Consider the following 23,572-nt stretch of genomic DNA (forward strand, 5'->3'; position numbering starts at 1 on the left):
TCTTCCCTAGCCTGGGTACAACTTTATGAGCTCCTGCTGTGAGCAGTCCACAGCGGTTGGCCTGCACGGGGGTACAGGCTGTTCCGGAAGCGGCTGGACTCAGAGATTCTAGCGGGAGAAGAGGGAGGGGAGAAACAGAGTCCCGAGCCGCTAGGGAGCGGTGCAGCCCCAGGGCCTAGGGTGGAGCTTTTCCAGTCCGCCGGGAAAGGGCTGGGCTGGCCTACATGTGTGGACAGGAGAGAGAGACGGAGGACGCTCTTCCGCGGAGTTCTGGGTGGCAGACAAGGTCGGTCCGATTCCCGGGTTCTCCCAAGTGACTTTGAGTCGCGGATCACTGGATGTCCCTGATTCCTGGGACGCAATTCCCGATTCTCAGGACCTTTCAAGTCAGAGTTCGGATTTCTCCCTGGACTCCCGATTCCGGGAACGGGACCTCCAGCCGGACTTCGGATCTCCAGATCCCTTAGGAGATTCCAGGTCTCGACCGGATTCCTGATCTCGAGATCTCTGGATCCGCCGCCCCTGGCTCCTGCCCCTCCCTGGGTCCTCAGAGCCGGGTGCCCGACGCCCGAGCGCCCCCGCATGGCGGGGCCGTGCTCGCGGCCGGGGGTTCTAGAGCGCGCCGGCAGCTGCTGGCAGGACCCGCTGGCTGAGGCGCTGAGCAGGGGCAGGTCGATCGCGCCGCCCCCGGACCGGGGTTGCACGCGAAGCCGGCCGCTCAGCGTTGTCTACGTGTTGACTCTGGAGCCACAGCCCGGGGTACAGTCGGAGACCGGAGCCGAGGCGGAGCCGCGGCCCCTCCGCTGCCTGCGCGAGGCCTGCGCACAGCTCCCGGGACCACGGCCGCGGCCGCAGCTGCGAACCCTGCCCTTTGGGAAGCTGGCGCTGGGAGACACCGCGGCGCTGGATTCCTTCTACAACGCGGGTGAGTGCGCACTGGGGGCGGGGTCGGGAGCCAGAGTGAGTATTAGGGCCTTGGGCGGGGCCGAAGGGGGCGTGGCTCCGCGACTCCGGGGGACTCAGATGGTTGCGAGGTCTACGAGGGTATAAACTGAGCTAAAGCTGAGGAACTCGAGTTGGAGCCCTGACAAAAGTGGAATTTAGGGGATCTGGAGCGCGGCCGGGCTCAGGCCGGGACTTAGCAGATTTAGGCCCAGCTCCGGGGTTCAGGGTTGGGACTTAAGCACTCTGGAGTCGGCACGGTGCCTAGGGAACGTGGCTAGGACTGGGCCAGCGCTGGGAGCTGGGCTGTGTGCGGTATCTCGGGAGTGAGGTTGCAGAACTTCGCCTCGGGATGATTTTGCGCGGAGTTTATGAGGGCGGATCCTGGGAGGTAGAGCTTGGACCAGGAAAGGAGCCATATATGGGGAGCTGGAGTTCAGGGGTCCTAGCATATTTCCGAGGCTAGAGAAGCAGAAAGGGAAGCGATGGGACCCGACGGACTGGATTCTGGGCGACGGAGCTTAGGGGATGAGTAACCGAGACAGTGGGCGGGGCTAGTGGCTGGGCAGGGTCGCTCGGGGGCGGGGCCAGAAGGCGGCTATTCCCGCGCAGGTCACCCCTCCCTTCCGCCAATTTGACGTCCCGCCTCCGATACTTATTTGTTTATCCAAGAGTCCCGGCACAGTGCTTGCCGGAAGTCCATAAAATCGCAGCCTAAAAATGAAGGCTGACTCGCCCTCGAGGACACAAAGACACATACAGAGTCATAGACAGACTCACAAATCACATATATGTCAATACACAGGCCCTCACAGACGCTGTCACAGAGATCCAGTCACAGTAAGCTACACACACACACACACACACACACACACACACACAGAGCGCTCACAGCGTTATCTACACACACTGCTGGTGCTGGCCCCTTTGAAGGACTGGGTTGAGGACCTAGGGAGGGAGACTTACCGTGTTTGCCCAACTCTTGCCTCTCAAATGGCCTGGAACAGGCTCTGAGCTGGGGCACAGCCTCCTCTCCTTCGTGCCCAGGGCTCACAGGCTCTGAACAGTGGGATGAGGGTCCCAACCCATTGAGCCCAACTCCTCTCCTGCAAAACCACAAATACCAGTTCTGTGTAAGAGCCAGAGGGACCCTAAAAGGGGGAAATTGAAGCCAGGAGCAAAATTGGATGCTGCTGGAGTCACACAGGAAGACAGGTAGAATCAAGATGGAACCTCAGCCTCCTCCCCCACCAAACTGGGCTTCAGAGCTTAGGGCCTCCACATGTGTGCCCGCAGACGTGGTGGTGCTGGAAGTGAGCAGCTCCTTGGCACAGCCTTCCCTGTTCTACCACCTTGGTGTGCGTGAGAGCTTCAGCATGACCAACAACGTGCTTCTCTGCTCCCAGGCTGACCTCCCTGACCTGCAGGCTCTACGGGTAAGTGGCTAGGTGGCTGGTGGGGGCAGGTACAGGATGTGGGTGGCACCTACTCAGAACAACAGTATCTGTCTGTTCTCCGCAGGAGGATGTTTTCCAGAAGAACTCAGTGAGCAGAATCCACCCCTCACTCCAATGTGCCCTTTGACCTCCACTATGACCTCTGACCCCTCTCTACCTTTTCTGGCCTCCTCAGTCACCTCTGATCTCCCTAATACACCATGACATCTGTATGACCCTCTGCTCTCTGTTGCCTCCCTTCCTGAAGGGTGCCCCTGACCTGCTATTTCAGTCTCCACTGGTGCTGACCTCTGACCCCCTCACTGCCCCGCTGTAACCTGGTGCTGACCTCTGGCCTCTACTGATTCCTGCCTCCCTCCCACCAGGATTGTGTTGGCAGCTACACGCTGATCCCCTATGTGGTGACAGCCACTGGTCGGGTGCTGTGTGGTGATGCAGGCCTCCTGAGGGGCCTGGCTGATGGGCTAGTGCAGGCTGGAGTGAGCACTGAGGCCCTGCTCACACCCCTAGTGGGCCGGCTTGCCCGCCTACTGGAGGCCACACCCACAGACTCTTGGTAAGGGACCCACAGAGATGGTGCACCAGGAGGAGGCTGGAGAGGGTGCAGTGGGCTGGGCTGAGGGACAGGCCCCACCAGTCCTTCTCCCTACCTCCCCTGTTGCGGGTATCAGTGGCTATTTCCGGGAGACCATTCGGCAGGACATCCGGCAGGCCAAGGAGCGGTTCAGCGGGCAGCAGCTGCGGCAGGAGCTGGCTCGCCTGCAGCGGAGACTGGACAGCGTAGAGCTACTGAGCCCCGACATTATCATGAACCTGCTGCTCTCCTACCGAGATGTGCAGGTGTGCTCAGATAGGTAGTCAGGCCATAGCATTTGGTGTCAGACAAACCCAAGGTCGGCTCCTGGCAGTGCTGCTCAAATTGTCTGTGAGTCTCAGTTGGTAGTGGGGGTGATCATGTCACTGTCTCCCAGGGCAGTTGTGAGATTGGGGCACACAGTGGGTTCTCCGTGTAAGGTGTGTTGTCTGCACTACCTGCCGGGCCTGAGGGAGGTGCACAGAGGATGGTGGGGAAGAAGGTGGGGTGTCAGGGGTGGGAGAGGACCCTAGCTCAAGGTTTTCCACAGGATCTAAGGGCCCATGGGACCCACCGAAGGCCATCATGTAGATGTGTGCTGTTCTCTCCTGCAGGACTACTCGGCCATCATTGAGCTGGTGGAGACGCTGCAGGCCTTGCCCACCTGTGATGTGGCCGAGCAGCACAATGTCTGCTTCCACTATACATTTGCCCTCAACCAGTGAGTGGCAGAGCAGGGCATGGGTCATAGCCACATGGGAACGTGGGTCCCTGCTGTGCGAGATCACTGCTGTGTGGGATCGTGCTGTTCAGAGAATTTGCTGACTAGGGTCACGCTGATGTCAGATGGTCCCGTTGTTCTATTACTGCTGCCCAGGGTGGGGTGGTGGGGTGGGGTGGGATGATGGTACTGCCCTTGGAGAGGTCACAGCTGTCTCAGGTCACCTCTCCTCAGAGTCACTGCAGTTAGGAATCACTTCCATGTGAGATCAGTACCTCTAGAAAGGTCAGTGCTGACCAGCGTCACTGCTATTCTGGGTTCATTACTGTCAGGCCCCTAGAAAGGTCCCTGCTGTTCAGCATCTGGGGGTCCCTAGACAGAGTGGGGCAGGGCCATCAGGCAGGTTCCCAGCCCATCTCCTTTCCCCTAGGAGGAACAGGCCTGGGGACCGGGAGAAGGCACTGGCTGTGCTGCTGCCACTGGTACAGTGTGGGGGCTCTGTGGCACCTGACCTATACTGCATGTGTGGCCGTGTCTACAAGGACATGTTCTTCAGCTCTGGCTTCCAGGATGCTGTTCACCGGGAGCAGGCCTATCACTGGTAAGGGGCACAAGCAAGAGGAAAGTGGGCTGAGGGGTGGGCTGTGGGCATCAGTCTAGCCCTGCATCCCTCCCCCTGCTCTACAGGTATCGGAAGGCTTTTGACATTGAGCCCAGCCTCCACGCAGGCATCAATGCCGCTGTGCTGCTCATTGCTGCTGGACAGCACTTTGAGGACTCTGATGAGCTCCGGCTCATTGGTGAGCCCCAGTCCCGCACCCCGGACTCCCCCAACAGGGGCTCAAGGCAGGGAGAGAGAACACTGGACTAGAGCTGGGACTGAGCTTATCCCCTTTGGACTTATTCTGCCTGAACCCACATGTGGTCCTCATACCTGTCCTGGGCCCTCAGGAGCCCTTAAACCCACAACTATTGCTAAGCCCACACTTGTGTTCCTTCCACATACATTTGTTTCCAAATCCTCACGTGTGCCTGAGCTCCTACTCCCACATAAGATAATGCCATACCTACATTGTCACCTATATCTGTGTTCCTGCCCACACGTATAGTGTGGCCCACACCTGGGCTCTGTCCACACCTGCAACCACACTCATTAGGGCCCATGCCCCTCTCTCCCAGGCATGAAGCTGGGCTGCCTGCTGGCCCGAAAAGGCTGTGTGGAGAAGATGCAGTATTACTGGGATGTGGGCTTCTACCTGGGAGCTCAGATCCTTGCTAATGACCCCACCCAGGTAGCACTGGCTTCAGAGCAGCTGTACAAGCTCAACGCCCCCATATGGTAGGTGGCCCCCTCTGCAGTCTTGGCCTGGTTTGGGAGTCAGCTTCTATACCTATTCTGGCACGTTAGACTGAGGCCTGAGCCAATGACCTGGCCCCTTCCAAACCAGTGCCTGTGCCTATGACACCCACTGCCCATGTTCAGTCTACTCTCCCTGCTGTGCTAGCTGGCGCCTGGGCTGAGTTGAGGACAAGGCTGTGCCTACAGGTACCTGGTGTCCATGATGGAAACCTTCCTGCTATACCAGCACTTCAGACCCACGCCAGAGCCCCTTGGAGGACCCCCACGCCGTGCCCACTTCTGGCTTCACTTCTTGCTACAGTCCTGCCAGCTGCTCGGGACTGCCAGTCCCCAAGAGAACCAGTGCTCCGTGAGGACAGGGGGTGGCAGTGGGGTACGGGATCTGGGAGAGGGGCAGGCCCCTTCTGACCTCTGTACGTCCCCACACCTCCTTTTCATCTGCAGGTCCTGGTCCTAGAGATGAACCAAGTGCTGCTGCCGGCAAGGCTCGCAGTTCAGGGCACGAATCCCGTGAGCTCAGTGACCCTGAGCCTGCTGGAGCCTGCGGAGACCCAGGTGAAGTCACCGCTGAGTCCGCCCACTCACTGCTAGGCACCCCTTCTCTCAGGCCTTTCTTCCATCCCCAAACCCCTCTTCTGCTCCCTGGCATCCCCCCTAACTCTCTTTCTTCTCACAGGACGTTCCTTCCAGCTGGACCTTCTCAGTCGCCTCCATCTGTGGTGTTAGGTGAGGGGCGAGGCCTAAGGTGGTTCCGGGAGGGGCGGCTCTGCTGCTTGCCGACCTGGCGCTCACTTAGGTTCTCACCTTCCCAGCGCCTCCAAGAGGGACGAGCGCTGCTGCTTCCTCTACGTGCTTCCCCCGGCTCAGGACTTCCAGCTGTGCTTCCCCAGCGTAGGGCACTGCCAGTGGTACGCGCAGCCTCTCGGGGTGGGGGTACTCTGAGGGCCAGGTGCCCAGGGGAGTGAGGAAAGGAAGGGACTTGTACCTTAGGTGCTCTCGGCACAGGAAGGGACATTTTGCGACCAAGGTACCCCTCCCGCTGGCCTGACCTCCCTCACCCGCAGGTTCTGTGGCTTGATCCAGGCCTTGGTGACCAATCCGGATTCCACGGCGCCTGCGGAAGAGGCGGAGGGCGTGGGGGAGGTGCCAGAGGTGAGGAATGGGGGCTGGGAGCTCGGGGAGGAAGAAGGGCTGCGGGCCCTGCTAAACCCCCATCTCACCCACCCCCGCAGTTTGATTACGAGTACACGGAGACAGGCGAGCGGCTGGTGCTGGGCAAGGGCACCTACGGGGTCGTGTACGCGGGCCGCGAGCGGCACACGCGGGTACGCATCGCCATCAAGGAGATCCCGGAACGGGACAGCAGGTGCAGTGCGCGGGAGCCAGGCGGAGGGCTGGCGAGGGTCCAGGTGGGCGGGACCACGAGTTGGGAGCGTTGTGTGGGCGGGGCGATAGTCGGAAAGGCTGATGCCCTAGTGGTTGGGCCCAAGTGGGCGGGCTCATGGACGCGAGAGTCCCAGCTCAGTGGGCCCAGGCCTATGGGCAGAACGTCAGGGACCAGACCGGCGGATTACGGTCTGGAGGGGCCTGTGGGTTGGGTAATAAGATGAGGAAGGTCGGAGAGAAGCTTGTGGGCGGGGCAGATCCTGGGGCTTAGCCTGGCTTGTGCCAAAGTTGAGTAAGCATCTCTGCCCAAATTGGCCTATTCCTGGTCATAGGTTCTCTCAGCCCCTGCATGAAGAGATTGCTCTGCACAAGCGCCTGCGCCACAAGAACATCGTGCGCTATCTGGGCTCAGCTAGCCAGGGCGGCTACCTCAAGATCTTCATGGAGGAAGTGCCTGGAGGTACTTGCCCAGCTGGGAATGGAACTAGAGGTGTGGGATGTAGGGATGGAGCCAGGCAGGCGTGGAGAACCCTTGGGGAAAATGAACCCTAGCGTGTGTGGGTGGTGTAGCCCAGAATTAACTGACAGTGCAGTTGGGTGATGGAGTCTGCGCCATGGCATGGGTGTGCTTGGGGAGAGAGCTGTGGGCAGCAACGATAACTTTGGACTGCACCTGCCCAGGCAGCCTGTCCTCCTTGCTGCGGTCAGTGTGGGGACCCCTGCAGGACAATGAGAGCACCATCAGTTTCTATACCCGCCAGATCCTGCAGGGACTCAGCTACCTGCATGATAACCGAATTGTGCATCGCGACATCAAGGTAAGCCCTGTAGCTGGCCCACTCTGGCTTGCTGGTAGGGGGAAAGAAAGAGCTATGGCCCCAGACAAAGGCTGGCAGTTTAGACTTAGTGGGCAGACCCTTTGCAAATGGTGGGGGATTCATCAAGAAGGTTCCCTAGAGGAAAGAAGTTCAGATCTGAAGCCAAACCATGTGCCAGCTCCCAGAGGGGCATAGTGGGATGGCAGGGGGAGGCAGGGTCAGGCTGGGATTCCCAGGAGATGGGATCCCAGGATAGGGCACAGTTCTGGCATCAGGAGCCCAACCTGAAGTCTTCTCTACTCAGGGGGACAACGTGCTGATCAACACCTTCAGCGGGCTGCTCAAGATTTCTGACTTTGGCACCTCCAAGCGGCTGGCGGGCATCACACCTTGCACTGAGACCTTCACAGGTAACGGGGTGGGGTGGTGAGTGGGGATGCGGACTTGGGACAGAAGAACTTTTGGGGCCTTCCAGGGGAATGGTGCTTCTCCTGGGCATGGAGTTAAAGTCCTAATAGGGGATAAAACCCAGGGCAGGTGATTGAGCCAGGGGTGAGGGGATGGAATCTAGAATTGGAGCTTGGAGAGCTGATGACACCTTGAGTTTAGTACCTGAAATGGAGCACAGAAGTGTTGATGCCGACCAAAGTGGGTGATAGAGTTCAGAGTGGATGATGTAATCCAGGATACGTGATGGAACCCACTGTGGGTGAGGGAGTCCATGAATGTGATAGAACCTAAGGTAAGTGAGGAAACTCAGATGGATGTTTGATGAGCAGGGTAGGTGATGGGAAGTGTTTTGGATAACAGAGTTCAGGGTGGGTACAGCCAAAGGGTGATAAAGCCCCTGCTACCCCCACATTGATAAAGCCTAAATGAACATTATTGCTATTGCTCCTGTCCTAGGAACCCTGCAGTATATGGCTCCAGAAATCATTGACCAAGGCCCACGAGGGTATGGGAAGGCGGCTGATATCTGGTCCTTGGGCTGCACTGTCATTGAGATGGCCACAGGTTGCCCACCCTTCCATGAGCTAGGGAGCCCACAGGCTGCCATGTTTCAGGTGAGACCCCCTCAGGGCCTGGCTCCTGAGGTGAGCTGGGGACAGACTGGGCCCTGGATAAACCTCTATACTTGACCCTTATTGTCCTGCCCCCCTTCCCAGGTGGGCATGTACAAGGTGCATCCACCAATGCCCAGTTCTCTGTCAGCTGAGGCCCAAGCCTTCCTCCTACGAACTTTTGAGCCAGACCCCCGCCTCCGAGCCAGTGCTCAAGCACTGCTGGGGGATCCCTTCCTACAGCCTGGAAAGAGAAGCCGAAGCCCTGGCTCCCCCCGACATGCTCCACGGCACTCAGGTACTGTGTGGGTAGAGGGAATGAGCACACGGAGGTGAGGGCAGAGGAGCTGTGGAGATGAGAGGCCTGAAGAGGCCACCTGACTGACAGCCTTGTCTCTCCCTCAGACGCCCCGTCAGCCAGCCCTACTCCTTCAGCTGACTCAACCACCCAGTCCCAGACATTCTCGCACCCTCAGGCACCTTCTCAGTACCTGCCCAGTCCCCCGAAGCGCTGCCTCAGTTACGGGGACCCCAGCCAGCTCCGGTGAGAGCCCAGGGTAGTGGGGTAGGTTCGCTTCATCTGTTTTGCCCTTGTACTCCCTTCTGAAAAAGCTCTCCTTAGAGACCTGGGCATCTTGACCACTTGCAAGGATGACATTTGGTGCCTACCTCCTAAATACTGTCACTTGTATTTAGGGTGTCTCCCACCCCGTGTCGGCTTTATTTCTTTTATCTCTATGAGGTAGGCATAAAAGTCAAAGAGCCAGGATTCAAACCTTGGGGCTGGACAGCGTTGTTGCCCGCCCTTTATTGGCTGTTCCCCACTACACCCAGGGTGCCTGAGGAGCCCGGGGCCGAGGAGCCCGCGTCCCCTGAGGAGAGTTCAGGGTTGAGCCTGCTTCATCAAGAGAGCAAGCGCCGGGCCATGCTGGCCGAAGTGCTCAAGCAGGAGCTGCCCACACTGGTGGAGAATCTGCGCCTGGAACAAGAACAGGTGGGCGACCCGCCCCAGCGCCCCCTGGTGGTCGAGTATGGACAGGACTCCTCCTGGCCTCCCCTGCAATCCCAACCAGTATCTTTTGGCTCAGGTGGGAATACAAGCTAACGACCCCTCTTCCTTCTCAGGGTCCTCGTCTGGGCAGAAATCATGTGGAACAGCTACTGCGCTGCCTCGGGGAGTACATCCACACTCCCAACCGCAGGCAGTTGGCCCAGGAGCTGCGGGCCCTGCAAGGGCAGCTGCAGGCCCAGGGCCTTGGGCCTCTGCTTCTGCACGGACCACTCTTCTCCTTCCCTGATGCGGTAAGAGAGCTTTCTCACAGGGCTGCCCAAGAAGAGGTAATGAGCTCCCTGTGCTTGGGAATGTGCAAAGACTTGATACTGAAAGATTCCATGTCTTCTCCATGAACATAGAGCCATCAGGGAAGGGACATCTGCTTAGTCCCAGCTTCCGAGCCCCTCCTTTGACCCCAAGCCGGCCCAACTTGCTTCAGACAGAAGACTTTTTAGGCCTTTCTTTTCAAGCCCCACATCTGTTTGAGGCTTAGCAATCTCCCGTTGTTCTTCTCCAGGTGAAGCAGGTCCTCCGCAGGCGCCAGATCCGCCCACACTGGATGTTCGTGCTGGACTCGTTACTCAGCCGTGCTGTACGGGCAGCCCTGGCAGTGCTGGGCCCAGGTAGGCTGGGGAGTGGAGTGTGCCTATGGGCCAGGGTGTGGCCCTTGGGGGCGTGGCGAACACAAATGAAACCAGCAAGGGGCGTGGTCACCAGGCTTGATGAGGGCTGGAAGGAGAGGGTGGGGGCGTGACTAAATGAACGTCTTCCAGGCTGACACTGCCTAGCCAGTGCACAGAGCTCTGTGCCCTCTGCCGGTGTCTGGGGGTCCCAAATGGGTATTGTCGTCCTGTCTAAGCTCACCCTACTTGTTTGGTAGAGGTGGAGAAGGATATTGTTCTACCAACGCCGGAGGAGGTGAGGAAAGAGGAGTCCCAACCAAAGCAGGAGACCCAGGTCCAGGAGAACCTGCTCCCCAGGGAATCTGAGCAGGGCTCCCCACCTCTGATGGTGCAGCTGGGCCTCTTGCGAGCAGAGACTGATAGGTAAGCCCCCTGGAACCCACCCATAGCCTCTGGTGAGCTTCATCCCCAAACCCCACTTTTCATTCTACTTGCTTTCTGCCCTTCAACAGGCTGCGAGATGTCCTGGCTGAAAAGGAACGGGAGTGCCAGGTCCTGGTGCAACAAACTCTACAGCTGGTGAATGAAGGGGCCAGGACTTGTGCCCTGGCCTCAGAACCCCCAGGTGAGCAGGACTGTCACCTGGCTGGGGAACACTAATGGTGGTGTGAGACAGCTTTGGGCAGAAGGCACCCCTGGATTTACCTGGTTTATCCTTGATAGCTGGTGCAGTGGACCAGGGCCTGGTGCAGTGGCTACAGGAACTGAATGTGGATTCAGGCACCATCCAGACGGTGAGGAGGAGAGTGCTGGCTTATCCCTGCCCCCCACCAACCAAAGGCCACCTCTGCCCATCTTTCAGCTCTTCTTTTTCCCTCTGATGCAGAGAATCTTAACATAGGAGTTTAGTATATGCCTCCCATTGTACAGATGAGAAAAACGGAGGCCCAGAAAGGAGTGTGATCTGCCCTAGCATGTTGGTAGTAGAACAGTACTAGCTCCTGGGTCTCTGGACACATCTTTTCTGATTTTATTTCTCCCTGTTTCTCTGTATGGGTCTTTGTCCACAACTAGCTGCTGAACCACAGCTTCACCCTCCATGTCCTACTGACCTGTGCCACTAAAGATGACCTCATCTACACCCACATCAGGTATGTCCTGGGCCCTTCTGGGATGACCCATTCATATGGCCTCATGCCAGATCCTGACCCCTAGCTACAAGCCTGCCTAGGTTTCTCTTTGGAAACTATAGGGACACCAGGGTCCCTTGGGGACAGAGGGGGCATCAGGCAGACAGTGGATACCAGAGAGAGCCCAAGGCCTTCTTCTGGCTGAGCCACTTTGAGCCTTGCTACCCCCAGGGGAGGGATGATATGCCGAATCTGGAGAGCCATCTTGGCACAGCGAGCAGGATCCACGGCCATTATCCCTGGCCTCCAAGAGGCTGAATGAGAGCATCAGAGGCAGGAGGCCACACCCAAAGATGGATGAATGGAGAAGACACAAGCAACTTATGTTATACCTGCCCCAGAACCCAGAGGTTACTAGAGAAGGCCTGGTGGTTGGGGGCTAGGGCCCAGACCTAGCCCCAGTGGGGCGAACCAATAACAGAGATGCCTCAGGCTCATTGAGCACCATCAAAGACTATTAAACTGAACACTATTGTACCCTTGGGTCTTGGCAACTTCTGAGGTATTAGGAGAGGGTGGTCCTGGGACCAGCTCTTTAAAGTTTTTATGTCTGAGTCTAAAGTGCCTTCACCTGGTTTCTTTAACGTCCCTGGTTCTTTCTTTCCATCACCTCACCCCCCCACCCTAAGCAGACATCAGCCCATTATTGCCCTTAGAATAGACTTTACTGACTTTTGCCAAGGGCAGGCCCTGAGATGGGGTTCCAGAGAAGGGTTTGGTAAGGCTTGTCAGGCAGCTATGCCCTGGGCGCCAGGTTGGTTCTGAGGGGCAGAAAGCCATCTACCCATTCACACGGTCGCTCCAGGAGTGTCTGCCACAGCTGCTTCTCCTCAGGTGTGGAATCCATCCAGGGCACCTGGAGCCCATAGCTGCTGCCTGGGGAGGGGTGAAGGGTGTGGTCACGTTGGATACCCCAGGTCCCAAGGAACACCTGACTAGTCCCAGATTATGCACTGACACCCCCAGTTCTCAGTGGACACCAAAGCTCACAAAAGGGCAGAGAAATGCCCAAGGCCACACATTGAACCCCTGCCTCCCGGCATTGGCTCACCCCAGGGCCCTGCCCTACTCACCAGTTCCTAGGCTGAGGCGTGTACCCCCCAGCTGGCGGTTGGCCAAGGCTCCATGTTCCCAAAGGGAGATCTCAGCACAGGCCTGGCGCAGGTCAGCAGGCCCAAAGCCATCATAAACCATGGTGTGGTTGAATACAGGGCTGAGGCTCTTTCGTACCACCCTTGTCCGTTGGCGGCTGGCACGGCTGTCATCAGGCAGCACCGAGCTGTGGGGGGAGTGGGCTGGCATCAAGTGGCCACAGCTTCACATTCCCCAGAACCATCCAGTCATTGGGTCCTACCTATACTCCCTCACAATGTCCGTGTCCTCTGGCTGCTGCCTGAGATCTGGCCTCACACCCTCACTACCCTGGGACCTTTACATCAGCCTTCTCTCAGATCTCCTGCCTTTAAAAGTTACAACTCCTATTCACAGGACCCCAGAGGAATGTCTCTGAAATGCAATTCTGCTACTCCCCAGCTCCGTGATCTTCATGGGCACCCTGTTGTCCCCCAGAAGTAGTTTCCAAAATTTTTAAAGCCTTGCAGCCCTTTCTGCAAGATAAATACTGCTCAGAAGTACAAAATCTAAGAGAAAAACAATGTCTGGTTGAATCAGGGCTGGGAACTCAGAATCTGATCTCAGGGTGAGGCACCATGAGAGGTCCCCTGGCTCTTACTTTGAAAACCACAGAACTGCATCCCCCACAGCCTGGCCTTCCAGGTCTTCCATGGAAGGGCCCCTGTGACCTCCCATGTCTCAGTCTCAGCTCTGCAACAAGTCCTATAGGTGCCAGTCACTCTGAAATGCAGCTCCTCAAAAGTGTCCTCAACTCTCCAGACTCCAGGCCTTTGCTCAAGCCATCTGCCTCACCCCTGCTCTGTGGTCAAAGCCCAGACTGGGGGATCAAGGGTGAGGGACTAGAAAGGGTTTGTCAGAGGTGGGAAGCTCCACTACAGGCGTAAGGAAGGGAAGCGGGGAGGTCCCAGTGCCCCTCACCATTGTACGTAAGTATCCAGGGATCCTGAACGAAGAGGAACAAGGTTCTGAGCGTCCTTCACCCAGAAGTGCAGCTCCCCGCTCTGGGGCAGTCCGGTGCCTGCGGAAAAAGCTCGGCTCCAGGCCCTGCCCCAGACAGAGTCCCCCCATCCTTGTGGGACAAGAGTCCCCCGCGTCCCAGGGCCTGTCCAGGTTGGCCTCTCGTGGGCGGTCACTCACCCTCGGAGCCAGCTGGGATGTACTTGAGGGACAGAGAGAGCCGACCACGGCTGGGAAGATCGTCGGGTGAGGGCGGGACCTGTGAGAGGCGGTCTTGTCAGGGGGCGGAGGCAGAGCCCAAGGGAAAAGAGCCACGAGGGAGTGGAGTCTACAGACACAGGTGGGCCAGAGAACGGCGTCTGTGGGCGGGGCCTCGAGAGAACGGCCTGGGGGATCTGAATGCTCCCACGAAACCCGCTGTCCCAGGCCAGCCAAGGCTTTTCACCGGGTGGTAAGGTTGTGAGGCCGAGGGGAGACTCTGCCGAAGGCAAAGTGCGAGGGGCGTGGGGGGAAAGCCCGATGGGGTAAAGGAGGGAGATCTGTGCCGCGTGTTCTTCCACGCGGGCCAGCTGCCTCACCCGGGGCTGCAGGGGGAGCCAGATGGCCTCGGAGTCCCAGTCCCAGGTATCCAGGGGCACTTCGACTTCGCCCAGAAAGATGTTGCGACCCAGGCTTTCGCGGTGCCACACGGACAGGCTCAGCACGCGACCCCGGAGCTCGGCCTGCGGGACGGAGTACTGGGGACAGGAAGTGCGCTTTAATGGAGCACCGCTGATGGCCCCGGTTTCGGTGCTGCGCAGTGTTGACGGGGGCTTGTCCTACTACGCTCCTTGCAGGAAGGAATCCTGGGAAGCCCCGAAGGGCATTAATGGGGGTCTGCACTAGCGCCGTGCCGACTAGACTCCCTGTCGTTCCTTGGGCAGAATGGAGGAGCGGAGCGACGAGTAAAGACAGACTGTGACTGCCCCTGCCCCCCGGGCCCCCGCAGGAAGGGACGTCCGGTTCATGAGTGGAAGTCCGGCCCGTCGTCGCAGCCTCACCCGGAGAATCTCGTTGAAGACCGGGTTCAGATTCCGTTTCTTCACTGCCGTCTTGCGCTTGGTCTGCTTATCCGGGAGGAGGTAGCTTTTGACGTAGCTGGGGCAGGAGAGGTAAGGACCGAAGATACAGGAGGAGCCTCTTCTGGAGCCTCCTCTCTTGCCCAGGGGCTTCCCCAACACTGCCCGGTCATAGCTTCCCGTGCTGGGCCTCGTACAACGCTTTACAGGAGTCATCTTACTCAACCCCACGCCTCCCAAGCCCGCTGTGACTCCCATTTTGAAGATGGGGAAACTGAGGCCAAGACAAGTGGTGGGGCAGGCCGGTGAGAACGGCTCCCCGGAGCCCGCGCCCGCCCGGGTGGGGCACTCACGGGTCTGAGCGGCGGCGCCGCGTGGCAGCCAGGCCCTGACACTGGATCACGTGCACGCACAGCTCCGCTGCGTCCGGCTCGTAGCGTAGAGCGAAGTGCACGGAGCCGCGCACCTGCAGCGCGCCCGCCTCCGCCTCCCCGGACAGGCTCATCTGGCTGCCGCTCAGCTGCGGGCGTGGCGGGAGGGCAGGGAGGTCAGGGCTGGGTGCAGGCTCACGTCGCGGGGTATGCGGCGCAAAGCGAGGTGACGAGGTTAAAGGCACTGCGAAGTAGCTTGCCTGGGAGCTGGAGTGTCAGGTCCCGGGGCGGGGAAGGGGTCAGGCAGGGTCTACGTGTCGGGATACGGGGAGGTGACGCCCTGTCCCCCACGCTGTCCCTCTCCCCCTCACCGTGGAAGAGTTGAGGCTGGACACGGAGGAGCTGCTGCTAAGCATGCGGTCGAGCGAGGGGCCAGGCCCCAGGGCGTCCTCCCCGTTCTCCAGGATCTCGGACGCCGCCTGGATCTGGGGGGAGGGGAAGTGACAGGGGCACCCCCTTTTCCCAGCCCGTTCCCCGACGGCGCTCGATCCCGGACGGCTCCATCCCTGCCCAGAATCCGCTCCGGGTCTTGAGAGCAGCCGCAGGCCGCTACCGCCTACCTGGGCTGGGGGGGGCTGCGGCTCCACCTCTTCCCCAGACCGTGGCTCGGGCTCCGGGTCCGCCTCCTCGTAGACCTGTTCACCCCTTGGGCCAGGGGCTGGGGTGGGTCAAAATTGGTTGAGCCAGCCCCTTCTCTCCTGCCCTGAGCAAATTTGGAGGGACTGGTTTACAACCCCTATGGCCTGCAGATTGGGGCCCCAGTGCTGCCCTGGGGTCATCCACATACCTCTGCTGACCCCCAACGCAGGGAAGGAGGAAGGTCACCACAGGTGATTGGGTCACTTAAAGTTGCCTCTGATCCTCACAACCTGTCTGTACTCCCCAACACACGTCCTCCCACTTACCTTCCTGGGCCTGGAACTCCTCATAATCTGAAGACTTTGGGGGGACATATGGTGAGGGGAAATCAGGTCCCTGAAAGAAGCATGGGGTAGAGGTCACAGTGGGGACTAGAGATGAAGGGGTCAAAAGTAATGATGGGGTCAGAGGTCATCGGTTCCAGCTGGCTGCTCCAGCTTCAGATTTAGTACAGCTCTCAGGGCAGGGCTGACAACCAGCTGCAGGACCAGTTGGGCTTGTACTTCACACCCTTTCACACTTCAGCGCCTGCCTTGCCTGACTCCCAGGTTGGGGACAGTAGTATGTGAGTCCTGTCCTCACCCAGCTCAGTCTCCACTCCATGAGTAATAGCTGGATGCAGAGATTCCCTTAGAGACCCATATTCCCATGTGACAGAAGAAGATGACAGAGGCCCAGACCAGGGTCTCCTGATTCTTGGTTCTCAGGCTGAGGCTCTTTCCCCAGCACATCCCACCTCTACTCCAGGGGCACTGTATGTTCATTAGTTCATTCAGTCACTCATTACTCACCTGAGCCTTGCTGAGCGTCTCCTGCGGGGCCTCGTCTATGGGGAGCCTAGGAGTAGGGAGAGGTAGTTGTCAGGGATGGGACCCAGGTGACTGGTAGGTACGCACCCCTCCCAGCCACACCTCCTCACCTGGGCTCCAGCTTCTCTTCGGTCTCTTTTCCAGCAGTCTCAGGCTCCTTATCGCTATCTAGAGCCTGGTCTCCTGCATGCAGGTGAGAAGCTCTGTGAAGCCCCTTCACAGGAAGTGTGACCCTGGGAGATGCTACTCACCTCTTGTAACCCACAAAGGTGTGGTCCCACCCAAAGGCACACAGTACCAGGGGCAGCCAGGACTGGAACCCATGGGCTCTTTCTCTATCCACATACACCCGGTCAGTACCCCAGGGATGTGAGGCCTGCCCCATTCTGAGGATTTCCTCTCACCTCTGGAACTCTTCTTCCTACGGATAGAAGCTCGAACAAGGTCAGAGCCAAGGTGGGCATGGCGGTGCCGTTGGGCGAGTGCTTCCTGGAACCAGTCCCCCGTCAAGATTTTCAGCTGCCCAGGGTCTGCCAGTGAGGCCCGGAGCTTGCTGGAGGATAGGGGAGGCCGTGGCTGTCACCACTCACCCAACCAACATTCCTGCCACCCACTTTATGCCAGGCCCTGTACCTGGGGCCAGGGACACAACAGCAAATCAGACTTGAACCCTGCTCTGGAGGAGCTCAGGCTGGTGAGGAGACTGAGTCCAGAATAGACAAGTACACTATAGTGCGGTAGGTGCCATGATAAATGTGAGAAGGGCCAGCTTTGGCTGTGGGAATCCAGGAGGGCTTCCCAGAAGATGCAGCATTTAAATTGCTTCTTAAAGGACAAATTGGAGTTCTCCAGGTAGAGGAGAAAAGTCATTCATTAAAGTGACTGCTGTGCACAATCCCTCCTAGTTCTATAAGGTAGGGCTCCATTTTATAGATGAGGAGAGTGGTGCTGGGGAGTTCAGTGCATTGCCCAAGGTTACATAGCTAGGAGGTGTCTGTCTGTCTCCCAGCACTACTTGTAAGTCCCATACTCCTCTGTCACTGTGCTCTTCCAGGGAGAAGAAATGACCTAGAAGTGAAGGGTGGGTGTGTTCAGGGACAGAGCCAGGTGGCTGTGCTGGACACTGTGTACGTGTGTCAGGAGTGGGGGTTACTGTGGGAAGATGAGATGGGGGAGGCTGACAGGGACCAGTCAGAGAGGCCGTGTGGACCTCACTTAAGAGCTCGCCCCTAACACGAGGTGCTGGGGAGCCATGGTTGGGGGAGCCAGCAAGGGATAGTAAGGACAGATCTGAGGAGCTCCAGCTGCGGCATGGCGGGTGGACTGGAGAGGGGAGGAGGCTGGCAGGGAGCTGATGCAGCCTCCCTGGGAGAGGTGATGAGCGGAGTTGGCCAGGGGTGGAGGGTACCAAAGGGCAACACATGAACTACCCAGATATCTGACAGGCCACATGTTGTGGGAGCAGGGTGAGGGCCACCTCAGCCCCCCCAGTGCCTGAGACCCCCTCCTCCTGGGCTCCCTGCCCTGCCTCACCTGACCCGCCCCTCTTCCAGCTGGCGCAGGTGGGCATCTCGCTTCAGGACTTCAGCAATGGCTTCCTGCTCCTCCTCTGTTAGGAAGCTGAGGTCCAACAACCTGTCAGGCTCTGGCTCATGTGCCATTCGGAGGCGAGGTGGGGCCCAGACCCCCTCTTGAGATGGGTAGCCCCGCTGGGGCATCAGTTGGGGCAGTGCCCCCACTGGGCACACATGGATCCCTGGGGGCAAACCAGGGGTCAAGTCAAGCCCTGCCCCAAAGCAGGGCACATCCTGGAGCCAACTGCCCTTTCAGCCCAAATAAATACCCGGTGATGAGCCAGGTATATCCCCTGGAAGGCTGAGGTCAAGTTGGCATAAGACGCACCCGTGGACACATGCATATCCTAGTCCAGAAACACACTCAGGGTCACACTCGAAGACGTGTACAGAGCCATGCATGTACACACAGACACATCTCCCCACAGTGAGAAGTACACTTGGTCACATATACATACTGATACCTGTATAAACACAGGTACACACACACCTGCTCCTCCATGAAGGGCCCCATGCAGTCATAGGCCCAGGTCCCGGCCCAAACCAAGAGAAGGACCTAACGTATTCTTAAACCTGCACACAGGCCTGTACACACAAATGAAGGCAGGACACAGCAGGTGGGTTCACCTGTACAAGGTAAATCCTGGAACAAAGACCTGTCCCTAGATATCCACAAATCACAGACTTTGCACATGCACACTGCCCCTTGCCAACCGGACTGTGAGCTCCCTGAAAGCAGGGACGGGTCCTCACCCCCAAAGCCAGTACATTGCACACAACAAATGGTTGGTAAAGTTTGATTAAAGACAGAAATACATCTGCACACACCTGGGGAATGCACACACGCAAACGTTCACCCAGACTCACAAGCACACACACATAGCTGCTCACCACCCTTGCCCTGGAACCTCCCAAGCTGGGTCCCCCTCCCTCCACCCTTCACCTCCACCCTGCCCTGGCCCATTTGGCCTTCCTGTCTGAGGCAACCTCCTCCCCAGCCCATACCCCCAACTTCCTCTCCCCCTCCCCGAGGTAACCGCTACACCCACTCCCACGGGCCTCAAGCCTAGGGATGCCCTCTTATCCGAACCCCTGGGCCCTTTGCTCTGGCCACATGGGTCCCCCACCCCCGACCCAGGACCTGGCTGGAGTCCCGGTCCACCCAGTGCTGGCAAAACAGCTCCGGCTGCTAAGGTACCAAGGTGACTCCGGAAGCAAAACATTTGCCCAGCCCTGAGGGGCGTGTGGGTGTGTGGACGTGGCAAAGGGCCCATGACTGAGCCATGGACAGAACTGTGGCCTTAGCCCACTGAGAGGTGTCTCCTCTCCTCCCTACCCCTCCTGTCCCCTCCCATGCCAGGGCACCAGGCAGGGCTGCGATAGGAAGGCAGGTCCTGGCTTGTGCCTGCTGCCTGCGCTCTGTGCCCTCCCAGCTGAGGCAGTGTCCAAGCCCAAGCGAACCCTCTCCCCTGCTGCCCCACACTCACCGGGGAGCCTGGGGTTCCTGCAGGTTTCCATCGTGTATAGTGCTGTGCGAATGCCTGCATGCTTAACACTAACATTAGTTCCTGCACACCTGCTGAGTGTTGCAAATGCAAGGTTTGGGGCTCTTCTGTGGCTGCTGTGTCAGCCCAGGGTGATATCCCTGGAGTTGTGCTGTTTTCAGAGCCGGTCTTGCAGGCATGCCTTTGTGTTGTGGATCTGAGTCTGTATATTTTAGGGGTGTGACTATCATAGCACTGCATGTGTCTGTGTGTGTCATGTCACAATGTGATGTGTGGTGTGTTCAGTGACTTTCTGGGCGACAGCATTGTGTGCTATGTGCTCTGTGTGTATTTCCTCCTGTGCTGATGTGTGACTGCACTGTGTGTTGTGGTGTGTCCTCTGGTGCCCAAGGGCCTCTAGGTGTGTGTGTGAGTGTGGATGTGGGGGGACATTCTGCAAAACTGACCCTGCTCTTGTCCTGCAGGTCTGCCTGGGGCTGGGCTGTGGGCATCTGAGCCCAGAGTCCCCAGCAGCACCCACCTTCCTGAAGTCACCTCTCTTCCAGAAGCAGAATCAAGTGTCTGGTTCGTCCTGACCCGATTCAACACTGTGGGATAGACTCATTGGTCAACATAAGGGTCTGTCCATCTGTCTGGCTGTTCCAGTCCTAGACACTCCCGCCTCCCCCACCCAAAGGTCCCAGAGGGTGTTCAGGATACCAGGTGGCAGTGCCTGCCCCTCGGGACACTGGCAGGGGACCCCATCCCACGGTGTGTTACCTGTAGGGGTCCAATATGGAGGGAACACCTTCGTAGGCTGGTCCTGGCTCCCCAGGCAGTTGAGTTTCAGGGACCAGAAGAGCAGTGAGGGACTAAGGCTGACTCAACCCCCAGGGCAGCGGGGCAGAGTAGCTGCCCCACCAGGAGGAGGAAACACCTACTCAGCAGGGCCTGATGCAAAACCAGGCCTGGATTTTCATTGCCCAGGGGTGCACCTCAGTCTCTGCTTTCAGAAAATCTAGAGCTGATTTGCTAGGTGGGAGATGCCTGAGGCCTGGCCCCAGCTCCACTGCAGACTTACTCTGTAGCTCCTGTCACCCCTCAAGGCCATGGCTGCCCCATTTCTAGAATGGGGAGCAGCCCCACCCTGCCTGCTGAGGAGCTGATAGGAACTTGCTTTGAAAGCAAAGTCAGGAACCTTTCTAAGAACCAGGGTAATGGAAGGATTGCAGACTGCAGGCAGACAACCCAGAGTGAGTTCCTGCTTTGCTGCTGTGTGACCTTGAGCAGGTGTCTTTGCCATCCTGAGCGGCAATTTCCTCCTATACAAACTGTAGGCAGCAGAGCAGGAAGAGCCTATTATAAGGGAAATGAAAGTGCCCTGCACAAGCTGGAATAGAGTGGGTACCAGGTGTTGCCTCTCCAACATGGTCCTTTTTGACAACCACTGCCCCTCCATGTCCATATTCGCCTCCTGGGAAGTGCTGGTCACAGCAGAGCTGCTCTCTGTGCAACCCGGGGCCCCGTCTGTTTGAGGAGGCCTGGACACTTCCAGGGCCAAAGTGAGGCTCCCATACCCTAGGGAGCCCCTCTGAGCACCCCATTCTGCTCCCAGATCCTGCCCCATCCTAAGAATGGGTTTGGGCTTTAGATTATATTTGCTTTGGAACATGAATTGAAGCCATACCAAATCTGATTCCCCCAAGTCTGCTTCATTCCACTCTGCCTGTCCTGCTGGTCACTCTTCCAGCCATGGATTAAAGATCAGAGTCGCTCCCAGAGGAGGTGGGTCAAGTAGTGGCCTCTAAATGAAGCCCCTCTCTTCCCCTCCCCCCACATTGGAACTGGCTCCTGAATGTTTCCACCACTCTGAGCACCCGAGGGTCCCTCCTCTTTCCCGGACCCAAGGTCCAGCTTTCCCCATTTAGTTTTTTTGTAAGTCAATCTTATTTTCTGAGCCTCATTTTCCTCATCTGTTAAATGGGGGTAATAATCCCTCCTCAGATGGTTTTCACTACAATTCCATGAGATCCCCGCAGGCCCTTCATTAACATACATATGCATTTGCATACACAGTATCAGTGGCTTGCCCATGCAGGAGGGGATCCTGTGATGCCTGCCTCCTCCATCGTCTCCCAGAATGGAAGGATGGCCAACATCATCCGCACCCCTTCCCATCCCGGTCCCGGCTCCTCCCAAGGATGTATCTCTAACCCCCAGCCCTGCACCTCTCAGCAGCCCTCACACCTGGAAGGCATGAAATTTTCTTCCTTTCTTCCAGTGTCTGAATTTCCCTTCCTCTCTCTGATCTTCTATCTTTATAGCTCTGACTCTCCTTGACTCTGATATTTCTGTCCAACTCTCCTGCTGTCAACTCAACCTCACAACTGGCCCTTCCACATCTGAAACCTTATTTTCAAGTTTCCACTTCTGTGAACAGCCCCCATGTCCCGGTCCCTAGGCCTCCTGCTACTTCCTGCCAGTCAGCAGACTTCCCCCACTTCCCTGGGGGGGGCACTTTCCCATCGTCCCCCAACTCCCTTGCCCTTCCCCTGCCTGGGTCTCAGTCCCTGGAAGCCGCCTCCTCCCTGTCTCCTGGACGCCACATTCAGCCCCTCCATCCCTTTATTGCACAGCTGTCAGAAGACCCTGTTAGCACCCCACTTTGTCATTCCTCAGCTCCAGAAGGTGTCAGCAGGCAAGCAGGGTACAAATCTGCTCCAAACCAGTCCAGCCTTCATTAGATACTTCCACTGACAGAAGTCTCATCGTTTCCCAAGACAATCTATCCTCCTTTTGGGCTGACCCACCCCTCAGCCTGACTCTCAGGACCCCACCTGGCTCAGAACACTTATGTTGCCTACATCCTTGGAGCTTTACCATACTGCTGCCTGTCCCTTCAACACCCCAAGCCATCTGTGCTCTCTACTCCACCACTGCAGAATGCTTTCCCCACATGTTGCCACCCGCTGCGGGGGGCCGCAGTGCCTCTGCACTGTGGCCAGTCTCTAGGCAACTCCACAGTCAAGAGGCCCCAGATCTGGGTTAAAACTGGGGCTCTGCAACATGGCCCCCTGTGGCCTTGGATCAATGACAATCTCTTGAAGCCTCACTCTCTCCCTTTATAGAGCAGGGACAATAGCGGCCATCTCACAGGGCTGTTGTCAGGTGTGTTTCCTTTTCCTGGCCTCCAGCATCCCTTCTCTTTTTGTTGGTCCCAGGGTCCCAGTCCTTTGGAGAAACAGCCCTTCCCCTTTCCCTCCTTGTGCTCCAGTGAGGCCATTTCACAGGGTGGTTCCGAGTGTGGGCTCCAGAGCCAAGCTGCTGGGTTTGAACACGGTTCCACTCTTTCTACCTCTGTGACCTTGAGCAAATCAGGTTACCTCCCTGTGTTTATTTCTTCCTTGGTAAAATGGGGATGGTACACCTACCTCACAGGGCTGTGGTGAGGATAAATGATCGATACATTATGACAAGGCCTGGGACATAGTAAGCACTCTAATTGTTGGGTGATTTTCATGGCACTTATTTATGCCCTGTCTCTGCAAGGCTAACTGACAAAGTTTCTGCTAGGTAGAAGCAGTCCTTAAAACTTTTCTATCCATTTTGCTGTGGTTGTCCTCTGTAGTGGAACATTTTCTTTCCCCCAACCAACTCTCAGACAGACCCCAATATGCAAAACAGATTTTTAAAAATGGAATTGCTGACGTGGGGAGGGCACACTTCTGTCTAGAGAACCCCCAGGCCTGGGAACCACAGTACTGCAGTGTCTGTACTGTGATGGGCTGACAGACACCTGCCCAGGGCTCTGAGGGCTAGCAGCTGGAGCTGTCCTCATGGCATACTCAGGAGAAACACAAAGGGCCCTCTGGGTTCACAGACCAAATCCTTTGCTAGTTCAACTGTGACACCTGGCATAGGGCAGGGTGAGGAAAGACTTGACCAAGGCAGTGACTTTTAAGCTGGGCCTTGGGAAGAAAGGCCACGATGTTAACAGGTGGAAAGCAAAGGACCAGAAGTGGGAGGTGCTACAGCGTCTCATTGGAGAGCTGGGTGTAACGAGAGGAGAAAGCCAGAGAAGTGGAGGTGCCGTGGACCCAGGACAGTGACCCGATCACTGGGGCTCAGCAAAAAGAACTTGGCGATATGACTGACAGATATGGTGGGGGCCAGGGGCTGGGGCAAGTCTCTTGACTTATCCCACACTGTGCACTCCTGCTTGAGGGGAGGTCCGGGGCTCTGGTCTGCCCAGCCCCAACTCCCAATCCTACCGCCAAGTTCCTCCCAACAGGGACTACGG

The 23,572-nt window shown here is 57.7% G+C and overlaps 2 protein-coding genes across 2 annotated transcripts; one reads left to right on the forward strand and one right to left on the reverse strand.

Moving 5' to 3' along the window:
- The first annotated feature begins 134 nt into the window (after positions 1 to 134).
- MAP3K6 (mitogen-activated protein kinase kinase kinase 6) lies at positions 135 to 11,740 on the forward strand. The gene is made up of 30 exons (XM_081057641.1): positions 135 to 286; positions 377 to 925; positions 2,239 to 2,378; positions 2,464 to 2,487; positions 2,765 to 2,955; positions 3,071 to 3,239; positions 3,588 to 3,694; positions 4,125 to 4,295; positions 4,382 to 4,494; positions 4,874 to 5,033; positions 5,241 to 5,403; positions 5,499 to 5,609; positions 5,731 to 5,780; positions 5,867 to 5,962; positions 6,119 to 6,206; positions 6,287 to 6,420; positions 6,773 to 6,900; positions 7,122 to 7,258; positions 7,563 to 7,668; positions 8,165 to 8,322; positions 8,425 to 8,617; positions 8,725 to 8,863; positions 9,154 to 9,313; positions 9,445 to 9,621; positions 9,891 to 9,996; positions 10,254 to 10,419; positions 10,509 to 10,621; positions 10,720 to 10,790; positions 11,071 to 11,147; positions 11,358 to 11,740. Exons 2-30 carry the CDS (start codon positions 583 to 585, stop codon positions 11,446 to 11,448), a joined length of 3,882 nt encoding a protein of 1,293 aa, XP_080913767.1. The 5' UTR covers positions 135 to 286; positions 377 to 582; the 3' UTR covers positions 11,449 to 11,740.
- On the reverse strand, positions 11,687 to 20,172 carry SYTL1 (synaptotagmin like 1). Its single transcript, XM_081057642.1, has 16 exons — positions 20,053 to 20,172; positions 19,814 to 19,880; positions 17,748 to 17,970; positions 16,619 to 16,767; positions 16,325 to 16,397; positions 16,197 to 16,242; positions 15,672 to 15,741; positions 15,327 to 15,424; positions 15,078 to 15,191; positions 14,689 to 14,855; positions 14,318 to 14,414; positions 13,856 to 14,014; positions 13,458 to 13,536; positions 13,239 to 13,338; positions 12,260 to 12,465; positions 11,687 to 12,062 (listed from the first exon to the last, which is right to left on the reverse strand). Exons 3-16 carry the CDS (start codon positions 17,930 to 17,932, stop codon positions 11,923 to 11,925), a joined length of 1,683 nt encoding a protein of 560 aa, XP_080913768.1. The 5' UTR covers positions 17,933 to 17,970; positions 19,814 to 19,880; positions 20,053 to 20,172; the 3' UTR covers positions 11,687 to 11,922.
- Positions 20,173 to 23,572: the final 3,400 nt, after the last annotated feature.

The sequence above is a fragment of the Rhinolophus hipposideros genome (assembly GCF_964194185.1).
Source record: "Rhinolophus hipposideros genome assembly, chromosome: 8".
NCBI lineage: Eukaryota > Metazoa > Chordata > Mammalia > Chiroptera > Rhinolophidae > Rhinolophus > Rhinolophus hipposideros.